This window comes from Gavia stellata, chromosome 13 (genome assembly GCF_030936135.1).
Source record: "Gavia stellata isolate bGavSte3 chromosome 13, bGavSte3.hap2, whole genome shotgun sequence".
In the NCBI taxonomy this organism is placed as follows: Eukaryota; Metazoa; Chordata; class Aves; order Gaviiformes; family Gaviidae; genus Gavia; species Gavia stellata.
The window spans coordinates 21,671,419-21,694,471 of record NC_082606.1 but is presented as its reverse complement, the minus strand read 5'-3'; the positions used below and the strand labels follow the sequence as shown (position 1 = coordinate 21,694,471).

The following is a 23,053-nucleotide window of genomic DNA, read 5'->3' as shown; positions in this document are numbered from 1 at the left end:
GGAAAGACCTTCTGGCTTCTGACTCAGAAGCCCGCCTCGGTGATGTTGTTGATATCCATTGGAGTAGCTGTATTTGCTGCGTGAGGCAAGTGGCTGTTCTGGGTAGTCTTCGCTACATTCATTACAGCACGACCTCCGGCAGGTAAGAGGGTGAGCAGGAGGCTGTGTGAGCGTGTGGCTGTGTGTTTAAACAGGGTCGTATACATTTCTGTCACTATATGATGAAGAATGGAGGTTGGAAATAGTCGGCAGCTTCTGTAAGCACTTAACATTCCTGATTTCATTTGTCTTTGATCTCACTTGGAGTAATTTTACTCTCTTCTGATCCTTTCCCTTGAAGGGGCTTTTATCTCATTGTCAGGCTTGCTAATTTAGTGCGGTGTTTTGAACCAGACCTCCTCCTACGTTTCCAGAGCCTGGAAGGTATTTTTTTCCTTAATCAGGGAGTCTTTATACAGTTCTTTGAATATCTTAGGACAAGAGATGTAGTGGGGCTGTTTGCAATGCCAAGTTCGGGTCCTGGGCCCTGCTGCTCCAAGCTCTGTATACGCAAAGCGCCTGTCCCCAAAAATGTGCAGTATTTTGGGGCCAAAGGGGCAGGAGAGAGAGCTGGATGATTTGGGCCAGGTCTGGGCTTACCTACCAGAGCAGCTTGGTGTCAGTCGAGGGGTTCATTTGCCCAGCTGGAAGCCTCCCCGGGCTGCATTAAGTGACAGCGATGAGTTGTCACATGTGTTTGGCCTTGTCGTGGTCTTCTGCCAGATGCTCAGTTTGAGCCCTGAGGGTTGTGAGTACATCTGGGTTTTTACTTAGCTTTTTGGCCTAGAAACATTTTTGGTGCTCCTGAAATAAAGGGCAATGGTTTGAGTACAGTCACAAGCTCTTACCATCGCGTGGAGCCTGCATCGCCAAGCGATGCAGTAGGCACTTGCAAGCAGAAACATACTGATACCCTGGAGGCTGGTTGCTTGTAAGTGGTTTCTGCTGTTACTGGGTGGATTATGTGGTTGGCACAGGTTTCCAGGCAAGGAGTGACTATTGCTCTTTAAAGATGTTGTGCAGTCATGTGTTTATTGGTGTGAAGGCATGAAAGAAGGCAACCTCCTCCTGTCAATAACCACTGAGATGGTATTGTCATGGCCAGGTCCGCAAGTGCACCAAATATTGATGATGGAAACAGACCACTCCAGTTGCTCATGGAGGGTCCTGTGCTCCTGGTGTTAGTATGTTCCTTGGGGAGCGTGCTCCTCGGCTGTGGCAGAACAGTCGCCTGTGAAGTCCAGTTTCAAATGCATTTCCTTCCAATGGTCGTTTCTCCTCTCGTGGTATAGAAGAGAGAGACCTGAACCAGGCTGTCAGGCTCGGTGGGGGTGAACTCTGCAGTCTGGCGCTGAGTTTTGTAACTGGCCCCCTTTTTTTTTTTTTCTAACATACCAACCAGAAGCTTGGATCCAGGTAGGTTTTGACTCTGGGGAAAAGATCTGAGTGATATTTAGGGGTAAAGAAACATCATCACATGTTTTTAAAAAGCAAATACTTCTTCTGCTGTGGTGCAAAGTATGGAGCTGTCTGTTCTTACTCCGCTGCAAGTGGGTTGAGTTGATTTTTAGGGGATTGAAGTTTGAGAGGTTGATAATCACTTCTTACTGACCTGTGCTGGCGTGGGAAGCTGCACTGCAAATCTCTGCTGTATTCCTGGCTGCCTGAGCCAGCCAGCTATCCCCTTGCACTTCACCTTTTGAAGAGGAGGAGTATTTTCAGCAAAATCCCATTTTAATTGCTGTCTGAAAAAAATAGAAGATAGGACAGATATACAGGCTGTGATGAACAGGAGTGCCTGGCATGGAGCAGGAGCCCATGGAGAATGTGGAGGCAGGAGGACAGCCCGTGTGTGCGGTGGCAGGGGGCATGTGGGATGCCCGACATGCGGAGCCAGCTGCTGCCACGTGGCTGGGCCCCCCCAGCCCTGCTGCATTACGGGATCTTGAAGGAGGGTAAGAGCAGGCACAGGCAGTATTGGTGCCCATAAAGCTGGTGCTGCACAAGAGCTGTCCGAGATGCGTTGTGTCGCTGCTGGTGGTGATGTGTAAAGGAGTCATCAAGGGGAAAGATGCAAAGAGAAAGCTGGAGCTATTGGTTAAGGGGACTGACTTGTGACCTGTGTCAATTCCTTGTCTCCTCAGTTTCTACTTGTGCTTCTAAAGACAAAAAATTTAAGGAAAGGCAGAGGATTAAGACTTTAGCCAACAAAGTTTCAACATCCTTTGAAATAAGCTCTGCATCACATGCCTCAGCCTTTGCCTTAGCAGCCCTACCTCCCTGGAGGTGGAGTACACACCCAGGCTGACTCAGCCCCGTGTGACATGCTGCCAGGAGCACCTGCTACAGGCAGATCCCTTCAGAGAAGTGTCTGGGCTGCTGCTCCTCCGTGGATGGGGGTTCTCATGACAGTGTTGCAGCTCCGAGTGTGCCGCCTGTCCTTAGCTCAGCTCTTTTCCCCAGCCTCAGGCTGTTAAACCTCTCCTGTGTTTGGCCATGTCACCTTCTGCACATGTGTTTGCTGGTAACTTGCTCTGTGCTTAATTTCTCCCTATTTCATACAGTGTTTTTTCGTACTGGCTGTCTTGGATGGAAACCTTTTGATGGCAGTGTCTTTCCAGAGCATTCGGGGCAGCCTTTCAGCTTCACATTCCCCTACCTCTAGCCTCCTGTGGAGCCAAGTGAGTGAGTTTTGTAGCTTCCTGTGATCCTCAGAGGACTAATTTTCCCTAGGAGACCTGAACGGGCAGAATTGCCCTTACAGGAGGGCATTTGGTGACAGTCCCTGTGTAGTGGCATTCCTCAGCTTGCTCCCTGGCCTGAGGGGGCCAGGCAGCAAGGAACCTGCCAGGGCTATGCTGGCTGACAAATCCAGAAATTATATTGCGGTGCGTGCATGTTGGGAGCTCGATGGCATCTGTTGTTCCTTGCTGTGCCTCCTTCCTGTAGACTGCAGATTTGCAGCGCAGTGGAAGCATCTGTGCAGGGAAAGCCCAAATCCAGGGACTTGCAGGTGGCTCCGCATCGGCGGTAGCTGCCCCTTGGTCATGGGGTACAGCACCTGGCTGTTGAGCTGGCTGCATATCATGATGTGAAATGGGCATCTCTGCATCCTGCTGGGGTTGGGCTTTGGGGGAGATTGTCCCCTGGACATCCTAGTGAAGATGAGGGTGCTTGGGGCAGGGTCTGATCTGTTCCGTTACAATGGCAATCAACAGGCAGGGGACGGGCAGGATTCTTGTGTAGTCTCCTTGTCACTGAAGGGACATAAATGGCCAATATCAAGTTCTCAGTGGTCATTCTGCTAACTGGCAATGAGGGCAAACCTGACAAATTCCAGTCCCCACGGGCTTGGGTGGGCACTGAATCAGCTCTGCGCGTGGGCAGGGTTAGACCCTTCCTTTCAGGGGCACCTGCAGTTCCCGGCACACGCCTTGAAATCATTCCATCTCCCTGCACGTGTAATTTTGCGTGTCATTGCCCCTAATTGCATGCTTAACACACACTCTTTTAAAATGCAGCCCTTTTATCAGCAGTAGGTAGTAGCAGGTTTAATAGGGTGTTTGAATTCCTATAAAATTAATCTGTAGCCTTCTGCGATAGGAGACGGGCAGGGAGCCATGTGGTTCATATCCAGTGTTGATAAACTTGTTATAGAGGCAGGAAACATTTCTGATTGGAGCAGTGACAAAATAATTTGGAGCGGAGCCATAAAAAGAGTGGATGGTGATGGTTTGAGCACAGCAGAGATTGAAATTGCTGGTGTGTGGAAGCAGCGCTGCCAGCTAGCATTGACTTAGCGTCTCTGGAGAACTCTAACGGCAAATGCATTTTATTAATGGCAATATTCTTTTAGGAAATGCTGAGCCTTGTTTCAGAGGTGGAGCTTTCCTACAAGTATGTAGGTTTGGAAATCGGCCAGATCAAGACCTGTTCAGCTTAGCTTGCTGCTGGTCACTGCTCTGGCCTCTGGCTGCAGCAGGCAGGTTGCCTAAGGGCCTGTTCTGGGTAAGACATGATGTGACTGTCCATTTGCCACTGGATTATCCTTTCTCTTGTAGTGGGGAAGATGCATCCATCCATTCTCATTCTGGATTCAGCTATGTGGGATAAAATGCTGAGAGACAACAGGTCACATTTTTAGCCATTCTTTTGTTGGCTTTCCTCTGAAGTGAGTCTCCCGGTATATGAACGTCAGCAGCAGACGCTGCTTTTCTGGGTTCCCAGCTGGGCTCCAGGTCTGACTGCCAGTTCCCCCTGAGGGTGTTGTAACCCATCCTGCATCTCCTCTGAAGGAGCTTGCTGCTCTTTCTCTAGATTTCGAGGCCTTGGCTTAGCCTTGTGGCCACCAGTGCCCCTGGAGTGCTGTACTTACTTCCTTGCCTGGGATTTCTGACCATGGCTGCACTCCACCATTGCTCACTACGGCAGCCGCAAGCTGGAGTGGGACTTGCGGAGAGCGCTGCACCATCCAATTTGTGATTGCTGGCATTGGGGTACCAAGCTGGGCTTGAACATCTTTGCTTGTGCTTAGCTGTCTTGTGGAGGTTGATCAGCCTCAAAGGAGGCTCTGGTATTCAGGCAGGTGAGGCGCAGCCCTCGCTTCTCATGGGCAGCTGTGGCAGATGAAGGAGAGGTTGGGGCCCTCGCTGTGTCTTATGTGCCTGCTGTTGCCATCACTTCACCTTCTTCCAGTTGTTCTTCTATAAAAGCAAGTATGGATAGAAGGGGTGGCTGCTGGGCACTGTTGGGGGTGGCAGAGATGGTGCAGGTTGTGCTTGCAGACCCAAGGATGTGTGATAGAGCATGTAGTGCACAAGTGTAATGGGAAGTGCTGGTCACCTAACAGGGCTGAATTTCACCTGTTGTCTCCAACTACACTCATGGAGAACAATGCTTCCTTCGCTGTGTAAAACTGGGATGTGACTAACCAAGGAAAGCAACCCCACTGCAATGCTGTCTTTTCTTTGCAGGAAGTCTGTTGGAAGGAGATTCTCTGGAGCTGAGCTGTAGTGCTGGTCCTGCAAAGGTGATACTGGAGCCAAACCAAGTCGTGGTTTTGGACTGTAACCTGGCCCCTGTTGAGCAGGTGATCAATATCACATGGAGGAAGAATGGCTTTCCGTTAGTGGAGCAGGAACATCTCCACGTGCTTCCGAATGGATCGCTTTTCATCTCATCCCAGGCTGTGGCAAAGGACAGTAAATATCCTGAGAGGGCTGGCGCTGAGGGTAATTACTCCTGCGTGTCTCACAGCTCCCTAGGGGCTGTCACCAGTCAAACGGCTGCAGTCAGATTTTCAAGTAAGTGTTGGGGTTTTTTGTTGATTTTCTTTTTTTCCCCTCCTGGTGTTTATACAGACCATCTGCCTCCCAGAGAGTTTGAGATAAAGTGTCTATGAAGTGAAATTCTATTCATGATGTATAGGTGGGATTTGGGATAGTCCACAAATAAGCAGTGGTGTCTTTCTGTTATCCCACTGTTACCATCCTGTGTAACTCTCCCAGGTAAGTGCCATCAGCCATGAATTAAAAACAGGACCCTCCTCACTCTCCAAAAGACAGTGCTTGTTTTTGCAGAGAACTTGACACTTCACAGCCCTGAGTGCAGCACCTTCTGCCTGGGGAGGTGGCTGTGGGGATCTGGCTATGACAGCTCTGGCTCTCCTGGCCAAGGCTGCGATGGGCTTGTTGCCCCAGTGACATAGATAAGGAGCAGTGCCCTAAACCTGTGAGCACTGGCTGAAGCTAAGAGGCCGGGTGATGGGGAACTGGGGGGGGAATTGGGAGAAAGTGCCCGTTGCCTTTCGTCTGCATGAGTCACCTCTGGATGGTGCGTGCAGGAATGCACCCACATTACTTGCGTGGGGACAGCCGGAAAGACTGGCTGTGTTTGGGACAGGGCCACTTGCATCAGTGTGCTGTGTGTTCCCAGCTCAGCTATGCTGAGCTCTTTATCCCATCCACACCCCAGAGACGGCCGTGGGTGGCCTGCAGCTCTGTCCAGATCAGGATCTGCCCTGAGTGAAGAGTGGGGATACACTGATAAAAAGAGTTAATCACTGAGAGACAGTCAGGTGGATGTGGGCGGTCGCTTGAGGGGCAGAAAGCACTGGAAACAAGCCAGGCTGTACTCAGGCGATCCGAGTTCCCCTTTGTCCCTGCTATCAGCTAGCTTAGATCATAACAGGCTTCTAGGGGCACCTACTGGTTTCCGCATCTGTGACTTCTGGTGACTTTGACAGCTTTAGTGTGTCTGAATATGGCCTTGTGAAAATGATAAAGACTGTGAACATAGCTGGGAACTAATGCACCAAGGGAGGCCTTGGGATCTTTCATCTTCTGCACTGTGAGGTCCTGACATACAGGATGTTGGTCGTCTCCCCTTCTGATGGCTTTTTTTTCTTGTGAAAGCTTAGCTCTGCCTTTAGCGCGTGAGTAGCGGAAGAGCAGAAGATGAATCTTTGGCAAAACAACTCATCTGATGAGAGCCCAGGCTGGTGACTGTAGCAAGCAGGAGCGTTGTGGCTCTCCGTGTGCCGGGTGGAGCCAAGGGAGGTACCAGGGTCCCAGCGAGGACAGATGCACTGAATGTCAGTTCCCGAACATGCTTTCTTAAAGCATGGTGCTCCTGATTTCAGATGTGTGAGGAAAGCAAGTAAGCCAAAAGAGTTTTACAATGCTTTGGTGCCAGGGAGCAGGTCTCAGCATGGAGGGATGTGTCCAGCACTCTGCTTTCAACTGCATTATGCAGCGTCTGCTCGGGGCTTCCTGGGTAAGGAAATCTTTGTGCATCAGTGTGGTCTGAAATGTCTGTAATGGGTTCCTCCCCTCCCACAAAGACCAAACTAGACCAGGGTGTTGGACTTGGGTTCCCAGGCAGCCTTCTACCATCATCTCTTTCTGTGTCTCACAAACCTTGCCTCCACGGCTGGGCAAGATGAAGAGCTCCTGGCCCCCATGGCTGCTTCTCCTCTCTGGTGCAGTCTACCAGGCTGTTCTTCTCCTTGAGTTTCTAACAGTGTATTTGAGTGGTGCTGGCTGTGTCGGAACTGCAGAAGGGGGAATTTGAACAGAAATGAGCAGACAGGGCGGGGTAACCTTTTCTGACACCTTTTTGCTAATCTGAAGGTTCCCCTTCCTGCAGTCCCAGTTCTTGGTGCTGGGCCCAGTGCACATCAGGAGTCGATCAAATACTTTTCCAGCCTTTTCTGCTATGACAGGGTGGTCTGGTCTTGTAAGGACTTGGAAAAGCTCTTTTGTAAGGAACTGAGAGCAAGTTCAACTGGAGGGCTGCAGGGAGGAGGTCATAGCCCTTAACAGAGAGGATGGCAGCTCTGGGAATAGGCTCTAGGTCTCACAAACTGGATTTGGCCATGCACATCAGCTCAGCCGCCTCCAGGTCACTGTTGGTCTCTTCTGGGTTCCCTGTTGAATAGTCAGCACAGTTTGGAAAGGAGTGTGGAGGGAACCTGGGGAGTTCGATGCTGAGCAAGGAGTGGTGAGAAGAGGGCAGAACCAAGCAGCTGTAGCTCCCTCAGTAGCTGGTGATTGCAATACGTGCCACTGGGTTTGCTCAGATGTTCCCACAGGCAGAATTTACCCCATCTCAGCATGGTGCAAATCTCTGAACTCCAGGGGCAACTCCAGACAAGGAAGAGCAGTGCGGAGGCTAGGACAGACAACGGCTGTCTACATGGCAAAGGGTCTGTGGCTCCACTTGGTTTCGGGGACTGTCTTGTGAGGTGAATATCTCATTATAATAGAAGAGATGAAAGAAAGGGCTCCTCAGGCTGTTTTTTGTTTCAGTCTCTGGGAACGACACTCCAAGATCTGAACTGCTGAATCTTTGTGCAGCATTCAAGAATAAAATTCCTTTGTATTCAGGAATGGCTCCTGGAGCTATTTTAAGTGTGTGAGTGCCAATAAATGATTCCTTGACCTACCAAACAAGTGAGGTTAGAAAATAATGCAAATACAGTAAGACTTCTCTCTAGTACAGTGACTTATGTAGATGTTGATGAATGCAGCTGCACAGCACGCCATGAGACACAGTCCTGAAATGCATTTCCAATCTAGAGAAATCGGGGCCAAGGTGCTTTTGCATTTGCTGAGAGCTGTGGCAGGTGAAGACGGAGCATGGATGTCCTAACACCCACTTTACACCATGATGTATTTAACCTCTGGTACCCCAGGCAGGGGGGCCCAGGTCTGGCCAAGCTTGTGTTCTGGTTTGTGAGCACTGCTGTAGAAACCAGCACTCCTGATGGCAGGTGAAGCTTTTGCCAGATCGGGGGAAAATCTTTGACTTTTACAACATGTCCTCCTCTTCTGCTCAGAACGTTTGGCATGCAGTACCCACGGATTGCAGGTCACCCATCCCTCCTGTCCCCTCCTTTCCACAGTGGTTTGTAGTGTGGGATAAATAGCTGGTCCCAGGATTTCATTAAGAAAAGGGAGCCCTGAGGCTCTCATAAGGGTGCTGTGAAGATGGAGTCAGGAATCCTGCACACAGGTATTGTCTGCGGAGGTGGGAGACCTGGAGTAGAAGAGTCATCATTAATCCATGAGGATTTATTTGGCTGCTCCTGCTCCAATCCCAGCCACACTGAATTAGGATATATTCCCTTTTAGGGGTAACTTGTGCTGAAGCTTGCACCGTGCCTTTTGCCTGGTGGCAATGGTTTGTGCCTCTGTTACAGACCTGGGTTTATTGTTTTGTGTCTCGTGAGTGAGAACAGTGGAGACATCTCAAAACCAGGAGACTGACTTAAATTGCCCTTCCCTTTTCCAGAGGAGCGTACATAGGTGCTGCACCTTTCCATCCCTTTCTGTGTTTCTCCCAGAAATGAAATTTCAGGTGAACTCTCTCCTTGTGTGTGCTCGTATATCTCCTTTTATTACCATCTGCACAGGGAAAGTGCTGCTTCAGTGGCACAGGCATGCACCTGACATAACATGCTCATTTCTGAATGGAGAGCAGCGAGGGAATTGATTAATGAAATGCATCTCTCGCTTCGATTTGTTTTGTGGGTTGGGCAGAAGCACTTGCTACATTAGCATTCAGCTGGTGCAAATGAGGACTGTAAAGGCGTTTTTTTCCCCCCCTGCCACTGAATACAGCAGTCTGTCCAAGGCAGTTTATGTGTAGATGGAGTTATTCTTTGTGCTGATTGCCCTGGGCACTGCTGATCAGTATGGAGCAGTAGAAGAAAACCTGTTCAGCAGGTGGGATATGTTATCCCTGCCATCAGCCCGTGCTTCTGACCCGCAGTGTGTTTTCTTCCCGGGGCTGAGGATCCATCCATGGTTGGCCATCCACACCTCATGGCAGTGGTAGCCGTGGCAAACGAGGAGGAGCGAGTCTGTGATGGCTCTTAGTGTAAGCGTGCCTGTTAAGCGAACAGCTGCTCAGACTGATAAACTAGGTTTGTGGGTTTCTCCAAGCCCTGCATGCTCCCACGTGGAAATACCAGGGGTGTTATTTTAGTTGTGAGAAGGTGTAGCTTTCTACCTGTTAATAACTACATTTGTGAAGATTTGTTAAAGCTGTTAATTTAGCTTAAACATTTTGTGCGAGGGAGGTTCTAGAAAATTACAGTAATTGTGACTTGTCAGCTGAAGACGTTTGCTGTGCCTGGAGGGAATGGGCCTGCATTGCGTGGCTGCTGGCAGCGAGCGCAGGGGAGGTTTGGTGTGTTGCTGCACCTGGAGGGACAGGCCACAGCAGGAATCAATGCACATGGGCTCTTGTGAGCTGCTCTCCGCAAGGAGAGCGTCTCTTCTCCGTGATGCAAAAAGTGTCTGGGATTTGAGGAAAGGCAGGCTGGGATTTACTCTTATTTTAAAAATTTATTTTATGGATTTTATGCTATTTATTTTGTGGATTAGGTGCATAGGTGAGTGAAGGCCAGTGACTGTAAGCAGAGCCAGGCTGGGCAGGAAAACCTCCAGATGAATGCACTGGCTCCGGACCATCCGCAGATGCGACTTTCAGTTGCTGTTTCGAGTAGCTGGAGAACTGGCATCAGTGAAGAGGCTGGAGCAAGCCCTGCATGGGTCAGCTGGGCAGCACAGGTCCTGTGCTGCCATATGGCCCTGCAGATCGAGCACTGCTCTGGCTCTGGGGCCGTGGCAAATCGCTTCCATGACTTTCTGTGCGTGTTTCCCTTAGGCCCCCGCCTGCCCCCGGCCCATTCGGAGGTGAGCTGTTCAGAGACGGGTCGTCTGGGTGGTGTATGTGATCTCAGTGGGCGCTGAAGATGCCCCTGTCTTAGAAATACCTACTAATAATTGTAAAAGATACAAAGGGGATGAGCACATGGAAGGTCTGGGGACAAAGCTCTGTGGGAGAGAGCAGCAAGCCTGTTTCAGAAGGCTGAATTCCTTGCATAGACTGCATTTTCTGCCTGGGGTGTAGTGTTGCTGGCTGGCAGTCTTTCCAAGCTCATGGCCTCCTGCATGGATCAGACTGCTGGGAGAGGGGGAGGGTGCTGTGTTTCACCATACTGCAGTCATCCTTGGGTTGGGGGCTAAAGCCTTGGCACACACGGCTTGGCTCCAGCTGGGTTTAACATGTCAGTGGGGAGGGAGCTGTGTGCTCTGTTCCTGAAGGAGCAGAGCCTGGTGCTTTGGTATGTTGCTGAGGGCAGTTTGCTGTAATGCTCTTCACCTTCTCACCTGCAGTGGGTAATTTTTGCTGAGTGGCCTACAAAGGTGTTCAGGATAATCAGTGCAACAGGGCTGGGAGTGTTTCGTGGCTTGGGATGGCTTTGCAAGCTAAACCCTGGCTGAGGAGTTGAAAATAACATTGAGTATGTATCTGTCATCTTTTGTCTCTCTTTTCCCCTCAAGCATCTTCTTTCCCTGCCTCCCTACGTGAAAACCTCTCACTTCGCAGCACTTCTGCAGACGTCTTTTCCATCAGAATGTGTTTCTGGGAGGAGAACAGCCCCTCCTAAGGATCCCTGTGGCCCTAGGGTGAGCAGTGTGTTGGAGCCTGTCTTGCGCTCACTGTGACCCACGTGCACGTCTGTGCAGTACGTCAGAGTAGCAGGACATGCTTTCCAGTCCTCTCCTTCCACAGCAGGCTTGCCTTGCTCTGGCTGATTTTCTTCTTTTCTCCCAGTGCCAGCTGTTTGCAGCACAACTCTGAGCCTAGGTTGGGTCACGCTGTAGGTGCTGGGCATGTTCTGCCTCCTCTGTTCCACCCTAGTACCCCTTGGGATGAGAGAGGAGAAACACAAGGGATCACAGCATGCTGTGGTCTTGGCCCCAAGCTGATACAGAGGATGCTTGAGGAGCAGCGATGAGCCTGGCCAGCAAGTCTGCCTCTGCCTGAGCCTTGCTGGTGCTGAGATCCAGGGTTCTTGTTTGGTCCTGCATCAAAGGAACCTTTTCACTTTCTTGCCTTGTTTTGGTGTTGCTTTCTGTGCATGAAAGATCCCTGTTCATGTTCCCTGTCCTCTCCTTCACTGGGGAGGCTACAGGCTGCTTCTTTCAAAGCTTGCAGAGGTGATTTTTTTTCAGCCTGTCCTCAGCGATTCCCACTATGCCTATCCTGAGCCTGTAAAAGGAAGATGACTGAGCTGCTCTGCTTCTGAATCCCACCCCAAGACTCATCACGAGAAGGCACTAACAGACAAAACAAGGTTTGCTCTGCATTGCCAGGGTTGAACCTTTGGCACCCGCTGAACTCTCAGCTTTTGCTGGCTCTACCGGGGAGCTGTGACTCTGCTTGGGAAGCCTGGCTGTTCCTGTGTGCTGCTCGGAGTGGGAGGGATGCTGAGCTCCCTAATCAGGGTCGCTGTTTAGTCACGCTCCTCCACATCCTAATGAGAAATCTGTCACGGGTGCGTTTCTTGGCTCTTTGCTTTTGAAGAGCCGTTCCGGAGCCCAGCACAGCAGGCAGATGGGGCTGGGTGGAGGTGAAGGGCAGGATCCGGTTCTCAGCAGGGCATGTCAAGCTTGCAGATGCAGGTCTGGCAGGTGATGGGGAGGAATAGCCAGCAGCCCCTTGCTTTGGGACAAGTTACTGTCTGGGTAACACTGGGGAGCCCAGGAAGCACTGTCACCTTTTGTACCCTTTTGCACTTCATGCCAAAATGTGCAGAGGTAAGCCTGGCTCGCGACACATCCTGCATCTCTTACCAAACTGTACAAAATACACATTCATGCAGCCGTGAGGGAAAGCAAAGAAGGCGGGGAGCTGTCCGCTGGGATTTATGGAGCCTTTTCACTGCTGTAGGTGACAGTGGCGTTGCTGTTCATGCACAAGATGTGCTACTTAGGTTCTCCGGTCTCTGGAAACTGGTTTAAAGCTGCTGTAAACTTTGAGACCTCATCGTATCAGCTTTAGATGATGACACTTCATAATGAACAGAAGAGAGATAGGTGACCTGACGTGAAGCGCAGGGAACAGAGATGCTTACAGATCTTGTCTTTTTAGAAGGATTCTTGCCTCCCATCGTGACCTTTCGAGGTTCAGAGCCTGCCAAAGTATTCTCATTTACACTTCTAAGATGAAAAAAGAATAACAGGAAAGAGCATTAAGGATATCTGCTGCCAGGAGAAGGTTGTTTTGATGATGCCATCCTGAATGTGTCCTGGCATTTGATGGATTTTCTTTTAAACTTTTGGGTTCAGTGAGTTTTATTAACATGAGCTTAAAAGATCTTGCAATCTGTAGAAATGACTCTGTGTTAAAGTGGTCTACAGTATATATTTGAAAATACTAAAGCAGTTGGCTGAATTGGGGTCTTACATATTAATGTATTTTTCACATTTTTCCAGGAAAACATTTTTCATTGCCATTTGTATTGAATTGAAAAACTAGACTTGGAGGACAGCTGGTGGGAGAATTCAGTCTGTAGCTGCTGCGGAGAGCAATGAGTTGCTTTAAACATGTGATAACTATTTAAATTAAAGAAAAACACTAACGACAGCTGAGAATACGCTGAGGTTAAAATAGGTCGTGTAAAAACATTTAATTTTCAAAACAGTACATACTTTTTCAAGCTAACACTGTAATAAAGTATGTATGTGTGTGCATGGGTGTTTGTGTGTGATGCAAAGAAAACTTCAGTTTTGGAGTCCTCTAAAATCCAAAGCAATGATGGATGTTCTTGGGAATCAGTGATGGGACAAGCACATAATTGTGTTGGAGGACCAGAAGGTCACTTGAGGTCCTTACAAGCACAGCGCTGTGCTTGGGCAGCAATCAAGCCTGTTTTCTAGCTGAAATTTATGTTTATGGTGCCACGTTCAGGATTTCTGGCACTTGTGTTACAGCATTGCTGGATGAATTTGTACTGCAGCGTGGGTTTAACAGCAAAGGCGGTTTAACAGAGACTTACTACTGAAAGCAGGAGCCAGTTCTTCTGGTGGAGAAGAATACAAGGTTTCTGCCGCCATCAGGGAGCCTGCACGCATATTCAAAACTCCACCGTGTGACTGAGATGCCTTCGGGTTATGCTATTGATAGGACAGATGCTGACAGCCCCAGGGGGAGGGTTTCTGCTCCATTGAAGTCAGTGGAGTTTTGCTGTGTGTGTGGAAGGGGAGGAAAATCAGGCAGCTGTGTATGAACATGGGAAGGGTGCGGTCCAAGAGCAATCACAAATGTTAGTGCTTTGTCTCCAAAGCAAGTTCAGCCTCTCTAGTATAGAAAGAAGTATATAGACGGGGTGAGCCTTGGAGAGCAAACAAGTGTCCTGGCATGTATGAAATCTCTCCTGTTAGCAAGGTGGCTGTGTCTGTATTCCCTTGGCTGCACCTCATCTGCTTGAGTAGGATGAAGTTGGTTTCTGCAGGGAAAGCTGTTCACTATGGAGAAGGAGGCTCATAACTCTTACGGTCTCTCACCCTAGTTTCCAGCATTGCCAGCCTGTGGGCAGTTGTTTTGTGTAAGTAAATTGACATCTGGCTTTGTTCTTCCTCTTGCCTTGTTTTAATTTCCTGTGGCTGTGGGAGTGCCACAAGGCAAGGGGAAACTCTCTTCTCTCAGGGTTGTGGCATTTCCCAGCTTCTTTTTCTCATTCTACGTGCCCTTCCCAAATGGAGCAAGTGAACAGACAAGGAAGCAATTTAGGAAGGCAGCTGCTGAAACCAGCTAATTGCCTGTCTCTTCTCTCACACTGTTGCCTTAAAGGAGAAAATGAGGCAAGAAGCAAATCTGCACATTGAAATCTTTCAGTTACTGTTGTTAGGACTGCTGCGGGTCTGTAGGGCATGGGAAAGCACGGAATTACATTTCAGGCTATCTTTAGGAGAAAAAAGCCTTCCTCTTAACTCATGCATCATAACAGGTTTGCATTTCTCAGCAGAAACACTAAGTTATTAACTTTCCTTCCCTTCTTCTTTCCCCAGCCTTATCACGCTTTTTCCAACAGCCGGAGTCGCAGACAGTGGAAGAAAATGGCATGGCCAGGTTTGAGTGTCGGATCGAAGGACTGCCCTCCCCTGTCATCACGTGGGAGAAGGACCATGAAGCTGTTCCAGAAGAACCCAGGTGATTCCCTGATTGCTTTCCTGGGTCAGCTTGAAAAAAAGCAAAACAAAACCTGACCGTTTATGATGTGGAAATCCTTCATAAAAAGGTAGAATGAAGAGAGAGATGATAGAAGCACCTAAATAAAATTAACCTTTCCTCAAACGTCATCCAACCCACCAAAAAAACCCCAAGAACCAAGCCCTTTTTTATTACTGATCTCTTGTTCTGGAAGCTTTGCCATGATGGACCCAGTGCTCAGGGCTAATGATTCTTCTAGACCACTGCCTGTGCTCAGTAACCTGGGAGGTCTTTCCATTTGTTTTATTCCTATGTTTAGAGGTAATCTAGTAAAAGACCCTGAATTTTCTTTTTTTGTGGCGAAAATATAAGAATCCTACAGCATAATACCTTTTCCTTAATGAAAGTCAGTTACAGGCATGAGAAGAGGATAAACCATTAGTTGGCTGTTAGTTGGTCTGTAGACATCACTCCTGCAGGGGATCAGTGACTGCATTGTCCTTTAGCTCTTAAAAACTCATTTTCTGTTCTGCAGGAAGAGCTGTTTCCTCACAGGGGAGTTACGCCAAGAGGCAGGAGGAGAGGAAGGAAAGAGGAATGGAGAAAGGTTTAGGAATAACTTTGCAGCAATGACTGTTTCTGTAAGACTAAGCGCTTATATCCTTGAGTCTGAAGTGTGACATCTAAAGGTTTATAGGAGGCTGTTGCTGTATAATGAGAAGAAAATTAATTAATAAAAAAAGAAAGAAAAAACAAAAAAGAAGGGATTGTAGAGGGAAGTGTGCCATAGATAGAGCAATGGCTTTTTAATGAGACAGCTCAATGGATGTTGTGAAATTACTTGCTCGGAGATTGCTTTCAACACGGGCAGCCTGAAAATTGTGTTCCTTGTAAAAGCCAGACCATAATCTCTGGCTGCAGATCTTGCTTTTTAAATCATGTTTCAGCTAATATGCTTTTTCAGAAGGATTTGCTTTTTTGTTGTTGTCTAGTTGTTGTTGGATTTAATATAACCGGCTTTCGAAGGAATTAAGTGAATTCCAGGAAACACTGGCAGCCAACCAGAGCTCTCCGTTATCCTTACCCCATCATGCCTAAAGACCAGATCTCAGGCCAGCCTCTGATTACTGTGGACTCCCTCCTGTGCACACATCTGATGAGTCTGTGAAAATGCAATCATTTGGATAGATAGGCGTCAGGATGATGATTTCATATTCCAGAACAGCAAGGTTAGGGGTGTGTACAAAATTAGGCTCTGGGGCTGTAGATAACAACCCTTGAGATAATGCTACCACATCAGTGTTTATGATTTCTTTTAAGAGGGATAGAATAATCATGGCAAACTGACATTGCTTTTTTTTTCCCCCCTGCCTTTTTTTTTGTTTGTTTTTTGGTGTTGATCTTGCCTTTGGGCACTCTCTTTGGCTTTTGCCCTTGGGTGCAGGTTCTAGCATGGTGCCACCTCCAAGGTGCTGAAGGCTGAGCTTAAAAAATACTTAGACACCTCAAAGGGTAGAGAAGTGCATATTGATGTTTTCAGTATACTTTTTCTGCCCTGCTGAAATTCAGGACAAAATCTAACTTTCATAGTTCTGTGCGAGTAAGGCACAGAATTATTTTGCAATTCTGTCTCTGAAGTACTTTTTTAAAAAACCATGGTCTTAAATCTGCAGCAGCTGCTGAGAGGTGGTTTGCAGGACTTGTCTAGATTGCAGTTGCTTTGGGGCGTGTGCTACATCTCTTGGCATAATCTCTTCTCAGTTTTAGGTGCTGGCTGGGTTTCACACCAGGCTCCAAATTGCTGTTTATTTTCTCTAGAGGCAAGATGAGTACTTGCTAGGAACTGGAGGTCTTTGGAGCTTTGCACATAAACACATACCCTACAGATCACACGGTCTGCAACCACAATGTCTTTTTCCACATTTTGGCTAAGTGAGGGTTTTATCTGTGTGGAGACTTTACTTCTGTCATGTGTCAGGAGAGCCGTAATATGGCTCACATTGACATCCAGAGCTCTTGGGCTGTGAGCAAAAGGGCTTGCAGACTTTGAGTTTGCAACAAAGCTGCAGGTTCCTAATTTGTCCTGAGGGCTTTAGTCTATTTTGTATCCCTTCAAAAGGCTGTGAGGAAGGGTGTGCCAGCATTTTACTGGGGAGAAAGTAAGCAAGGGAATTGGACTGTTAATGCCGGAATGTTCTCCGCTGTACACGCAGAGTAGCACGCTGAGCGGTAGGGTTTCAGGGTTTGTACACAAGCCAGTGGTGCTTGATTTCAGTTCTTGAACACAGCCCTTGTAATCGTCGCTGAAGAGGTGAGCAGCCGTTGGCCCCTCTGTGCTCTCTCTCTTCTCTGCCCCTGCTCTCCTGTGCCAGTCTGCTCGGGGAGGAGCAGAGAGGGGAACAGCTACATGTTTGTGCCCTGTTGCTCTTGCAGCTTGCTGCCTTCTGTGCCTCTGGTAGTTTTGCCCTGATCTGAGTGTGCTGCCCTTCAACCAGCTACCTGCTGCAAGTGTGGGGCTTGCCTTTCGCCCCCATTGAAGGCAGTCTCCGGTGAGATGCTGGCACTATAGCTGTCAACAGCAAAACTCCTGAGACTGCTGAGGTTCCAGCATTTCTGTTTCTCCCAGGGCCTTTGCCTATCTGTTCTTTGGTTTTTGTTTTCTGCTTAATCCGTAGTGAAGGTGAGCACACAAACAGATCTGCTTTTATGTGGAAGAAAAGCTAGTGCCAACTGTCTGCTCTGAATCATCAGCCAAACTTAGCTTCCTTGCAGAGAGCCTGGGGATGGAGCAAAATAACCCAGGCTGCCTGGAGGCTTCTAGTCCAGGGCTGCCTGGAGCCTGAAGAGCTGGAGGCTTTGTGAGCAACTGGGAGAAATTGTGGGTAGAGAAATCCTGCCTGCCTTCCTTCCTTGCTTCCCTGGGAAAGCAATGCTTACCTCTGTTGTGCTTTCCCAACAGGACGTACTGCAAGGAGATCTCTTCTACTGCTGGCCTCACCAAAGGGACCATCTTGAGCTATGTGTCCATCGAGTCTCCCCACTCACTCCCCCTTGTCTCCAGCTCTCTTTAGAAACACAATGGCTTGTTTTCTGCCCTCAAGAGAAGCTGGGCGTGTTGGATGAGCGTGACTGTGGACACAGTCCTGAGCAACCTGGTCTAGCTGACCCTGCTCTGAGAGGGGGAAGACCACAGACAATTTTAAGAGGTCCTTCCCAGCCTCAGTGAATCTGTGATACATAATTGGAGTGTCTTTTTGTGCCTGGGAGATGCCTTGCCTAGTGTTTGAAATATGTTGATATTAATTACAGACTCAAATAGCAGATGCACGACAAAAATAAATATTATCGCAGTGGGAGGCTTTCCCTCCGCAGAGCTGAGAGGATGCAAATATTTGTCATCTTTCTCCTGAGTCCTGATGAGGCATCCCAATGAGGGCTTTCTGGTTACCACCTCCTCCGAGGTCTCTAGAGCTTGATCTGGAGAAAAGTGGCTTTAGGGATGTGAGGCAGTTGCTCTTGTGTACGTGGGAAGCTTCAGCAAGCCTGTGTCCATGAATCAGGCTGCAGGATTCTGACAGTAGAGACAGTGTGGTCATTGGAGGAGCTCTGTTAGCTCTTCTGTTTCTTAGCTGTGAAGAGGACAAGCAGTGATGAGTTCAGATTGCAGCAACTGAAGTCCGGGATAGACATGAGGCTCGCAGCAGGGATATTTGTCTCTGGAACAGACTGCTTAGGGCAGGGGAGGTATTTCCATTACTGGAGGTTTAGGATAAATGTTTGCAGGAGCAGGTGTGCTGGTGGTGACCATGGCTCGAACATGGGATGGGTGATCTCTTAAGGTCCTCCTGGTTCCATGACCCTTGCTCATGGCACTCCAGCTGTCTCAGCAGCTGGAGAACCACAGTTTTACTTACTTATTGGGTCTTTGTGGATGGAAGGACTGGCATTCATGGTTATAACTTGTCTTTGTGCTGTTCCTGTGGAATAGCTGCTATCCCTCCCCTTAGCAATTGCCTTTGAATGTGTCCTCTTCATAATGAAGACTGATAACCCAGAGCTGCCTGTCAAAGCTCAGCAGCTCTGTTTATAGAGGCTTGCAATTAAAAATGGATCTCATATATAATTAAAAAGGATCACGTAGGCTTTGCGCCTTGCATTCAAGAATAAAGAGGCTGCCATCTAGGAATCCAGGCAGAAAATGGAGATGCTGACAGCCAGCTCCTACTTTTATGCTAATTGCTAATCATCTGCTTTGTTCAGTAGAATGCAGCAAGGATTGTGTTCGTGTTGTGAGCCATGTAGCCATTTCACTCCCTGGAAATGTTGCCCAGTAGCACCCCATGGGCAAATAGGGTGGATACTGAACACCCGGCTGTAAGGTTGTCAGCTTGTGAAAGCCAGAACCTCTTGGAAGAACAAAAGCAATCAACACAACCCAGCAATGGTGCAGCTTCAGGTGGTTGTGTTCTGGCTGCTTTGCGCCATGAAGGTGTAGCTGTGTATCAGTTGGTCCCTTCGTATACTTGAGGTGCAGCAGGAAAAAGATGATGTTCAGACTTCTCTGCAATGTATTTTGGCTCTGTCTACCAAACCTTTGTGAAAAGCAAATTGTGAAACTGTGTGCAAAGCGTGTGTGAAGGCACTTGTACACTTGGAGATGCCTACAAATCTGCATGCAGAAATGCATATGTAGTTGTTTTGTACTATGCAGTTGGCTTGTATCAGCAAAGCCTCGTTGGTCTGGTCTCACAAAAGCAAATCGTATGTTGTGAAAGCTCCAGTGCTACAGATAAGTCTGTACCTGCTGCTTTTTAAGAACCACCAGTTCGATGGCTCAAGGGTTTGTCGCTCCCACTCTGCTGTGATTACCAGGGTCTGTACATGATACATTTGCAGGCCAAAAAGAAGGGTTAAAAGGGCTTTGAGTTGATGAATAAATAGCTCAGGTAAGGCATAACCTGTCTCACACTCTTCCTTTTGGTCACTCAGGTTTATAACTCTTCCAAATGGCGTCCTCCAAATCGTGGATGTGCAGGAGAGTGACGCTGGGGCTTACCACTGCGTGGCAACCAATGCTGCCCGAAAACGCTACAGCAATGATGCAGTCCTCAGTGTCCTGAAAGGTAAGGTGCAGGCAGGGGTGTGTTGGGCTGGGCACATGTCTGCCAGATAGCCATTGCATGTGATAGCAAGCTGAGCTGAAATATCAGTGACAATCTTTCCTGCTGGTGTGTGTGGCTCTGCACGTGGCAGGTTTTGGTTAAAACTTGCAGAGAAGGCATTTTATTAAAGATTTCTCTTTACTCTGATGGGATAAGCAGGCTGGGTTGGGAGGTATTGCCACCTGGAAGTCACAGCTGGCTGCTCTGCCCAGCCCCAGGACTAGGCAGCCAACAGTAATAATGGGGTTGTTTCTCTCTGCACTAAGGGGTTTTTTTGCAGGTGGATTGTAGCAGCAAGTGCATTTTAACAGCCCTAGACTCCTTTATGCTCTGGGGCTCTTCGAAGGGGTCAGGCACCCTCCTTGCACCTTGGGGAAGTGCAGGTTGTTGCAATCTTATCTCCAGTGGCCTTGGATGGCAAGATGAGCGAAGGCTGGCATGGACAGAGGAAGACGCTTGCCCAAGCTAACAAGAGAAACAGTTGGGAGGCTGAAGTAGTTGGCAGGGCTGTGTCTACCGCGGGTTGCCTAGCAGGTTTCAGAGGAGGTTAGGCACAGTGACATACAACTTGCATTCTATGTCCGTGTTGCTGGCTCCTTGCTGAGCTGTTGGGTAGGCTCCAGAGACCTTTTTGTGGTATTTTAGGAACAGCCTTAGCTGGGATTTCTTCTGGTGACACAGACCATTGGAAGCAAGGGTTTGGATGTGAGCTGTCCTTCTCCTCCCAGCCTGGGCCTGTCTCTTAGTGCATTTTTCTCTGTAAACCAAGAGTGCAGTGGGCAAGTCTGGACATGAGAATGTAGCTGAGAGCGCAAGTGCAGTGGGGGTCTCCAGACTCCAGCCTCCTTCCCAGCACGCCTGGCTGCCTCCCCAGTATTCTATAATCCCCGTCCTGCAAGCGGGTGAGCTCCCCAGGGCTGGGGGTCTGGCTGAGCTGTCCCTTCTCTTGGGACAGTGCCCTCCTGCCATGTCTGTCTCCTGTTCGTGCTGACCCCAGTGTGTTTTGTAGGCAGCTTTCACCTTGAAAGCTCTGAAATCCTTCCCAGCCCCTTTTGTCTTTGTTTAGGATTGCGTTGCTTGGCATTCTGCTCCCAATGTATTTTCACAGAGGTGGCTTTGCTGTTCATCCATCAGCAGGGAGTGTAATTAACTGTGGAGCCTGAGAATACACCTCTGATCAATGGATTGTGTCATGGAGGTAATCTGTGTGGAATCTGCAGAGAATTCGTGAGGGGTTGAATGCTCTGTATCTAATTGCCAGCCCCTGCCAGATCCTCTGTGTGCTTAATGAAGCACAGAGGCAAGAGGAGCACTTGCTACAGGCAGTTCCACACTCCAGAGACAGCTCCCGTGTTGGGTCTGGTTCGCTATTGATAAGTAATATTGATCAAGCTACAAAGGTGAATATGCTGTCCTTGGCATCATAACTCGTTCTGCATAATAGTATCTTGTAACTATGCAATGTTTAATCTGCTTTGCAAATGCAGGCAATGAAAGAGGTTAAATGGGAAGCGTTCCTTCTGGAGCACCAGCCGGCCCGAGCAGATTTCTGCCTGGAGTTCTCACTCAAATCTCGCTTCTGCAGCACCACACCACCCGCTGGCTGCAAAAACAAATATGCGAGGTTGAGTTTTTCACCAGATTGAGCCGATCGTGATGAAAAACATGCCTGTTAAATCTCTGGGTTTTTTTTATAATTGGGGAGAAGTATCTCTGAGACAGATGGGAAACTGCAGTGACCTGTGCAGGCTGCAAACTCCTCCATGAGTGACTGGCACGGTATTGATCCTTTTTTGTTTCAGCACTTCACCATCAGAGGCAAGTGTTTGGATGCCTGGACTGGCTTGAGGAGTCTTTTCCTCCTTGTTCAGAAGGAGCTGATAGTAGCTGGAGTGAACTGGTCAGGCAGAAATCCTTTGCTAGTTGTAAAAAATAAAACCATACTAAACCAAAACAAACAAAAAAATCTCAGGAAAAACAAACAAACAAAAGAATAATAGCCTGAAATACACCTATTTGGTGTTACTTGAGTTACTTATTTGGAAATTTCAGGGACCAAACTCCTATGTGTCTGCAGGCACAAGCAACTAAACTGCTTCTTCCCTCCCTGCTGATGGCTAGTAAGTCATTTGTGCTGAGGTAAGACGGGAGTCCGGTCTTTCAGTCCCGCTGCACTGCCAGGGCTCCTGGGAAAGGCTTGTGCAGTGGGACCTAGTGTCTCCTTACCAACTGTGCCTGCAGCTTTGGTGTCCCAGTGACAGCACTGGGCAGTGCCCTGTGATGACCCAGTCTGCGTGCTCGTGACGGATTGTGGGGCCGTGCTGATTATAATGCAAACCCTTCTACTTGAGCTGGGTTGCTAGCCCTCAGGCCTGGGAAGATCTCATGTTCATGCCTCTGCCAGACAGCGCTGGATTTAAACTGGCTGTGCATAGCAAAAGAATCTGTTTCCCTATAGCTCTTCTGCCCAGTTGAACTCTTCCTCCCCGCTCTCCCCCTTGTTCCTGATAAGATGGCTGGGAATCGTTCCATCTCCCTTATTAAAGGCCTTTTCCTAGTAGAGGCAGCAATTAGCAGACCCCCTTCTGTCATATTTGCATGGCCTAAAAACCCCAAAAGTGTCGTTTCCCTTGACGGTGTGACTTCCCCATCACGTGGGGAAGGCTGTATTGTGTGTCGGTGGCTAAACACATGCTGGCCTTGCACAGGCAGGGCAGAGAGCGGCGGTGCACGGTCGTGCTGTAAGCACTGCAGATGTTTCGGCTGTGCAGACTTCATGGTGCAAATTTCCAGACGTTCCCTGGGGAAGCGGTGTTTTGAGCTGGAAGGGAAGAGAGCAGACGGAGAGCGGGATACTGTCACGCAGCCCTGAAACACAGCCCGCTGTCGAAGTAGGGATAACTTGGATTTCCCCCTTGGATCTCCACCGCTCCCCGGCGGACAGAATGCCAAACACATCTGGTAGCTCCGTCCCTTCACCCCTCACCTGGACAGATGATGAATGAACACTGCATTCCTGCTGTGGTCTTTGCCAAAAAGGGTATTAGGAGCTGGCTGCAGGATGCTTTTCCCAGGCGCTCCGTCTGTGCATGCTGCCTTTGCTTGGGGTCAGGTCTTGACGGGGCTGTGTCTTGTTTCTTGCAGCTCCTTTTTCTGGAAGCAAGCTCTGGAGCACTACTTTAAACTCGTATATAAAGAGTTAATTCTGTGTGTGCTGGTCATGTTCCCAGGTCCTTGGCATACACAAGGAAGTGCTGCCATGCTTCATAAAGTGGCTCTCAAAGAGTAGCAGAAAGGCTTGGGGAACATGATGTGTGGTCTCAGCAGGTCACTTTGCCTATTGC

The 23,053-nt window shown here is 48.7% G+C and overlaps 1 protein-coding gene across 1 annotated transcript in view; it reads left to right on the top strand.

Moving 5' to 3' along the window:
* The window catches only part of IGDCC4 (immunoglobulin superfamily DCC subclass member 4), a 95,639-nt gene that overhangs the window by 29,884 nt on the left and 42,702 nt on the right, over nucleotides 1-23,053 (top strand). Inside the window, exons 2-4 of the mRNA XM_059824084.1 lie at nucleotides 5,013-5,342; nucleotides 14,406-14,547; nucleotides 19,537-19,670. Of these exons, the coding sequence (XP_059680067.1) occupies nucleotides 5,013-5,342; nucleotides 14,406-14,547; nucleotides 19,537-19,670 (606 nt within the window). The remainder of the gene's footprint in view (nucleotides 1-5,012; nucleotides 5,343-14,405; nucleotides 14,548-19,536; nucleotides 19,671-23,053) is intronic.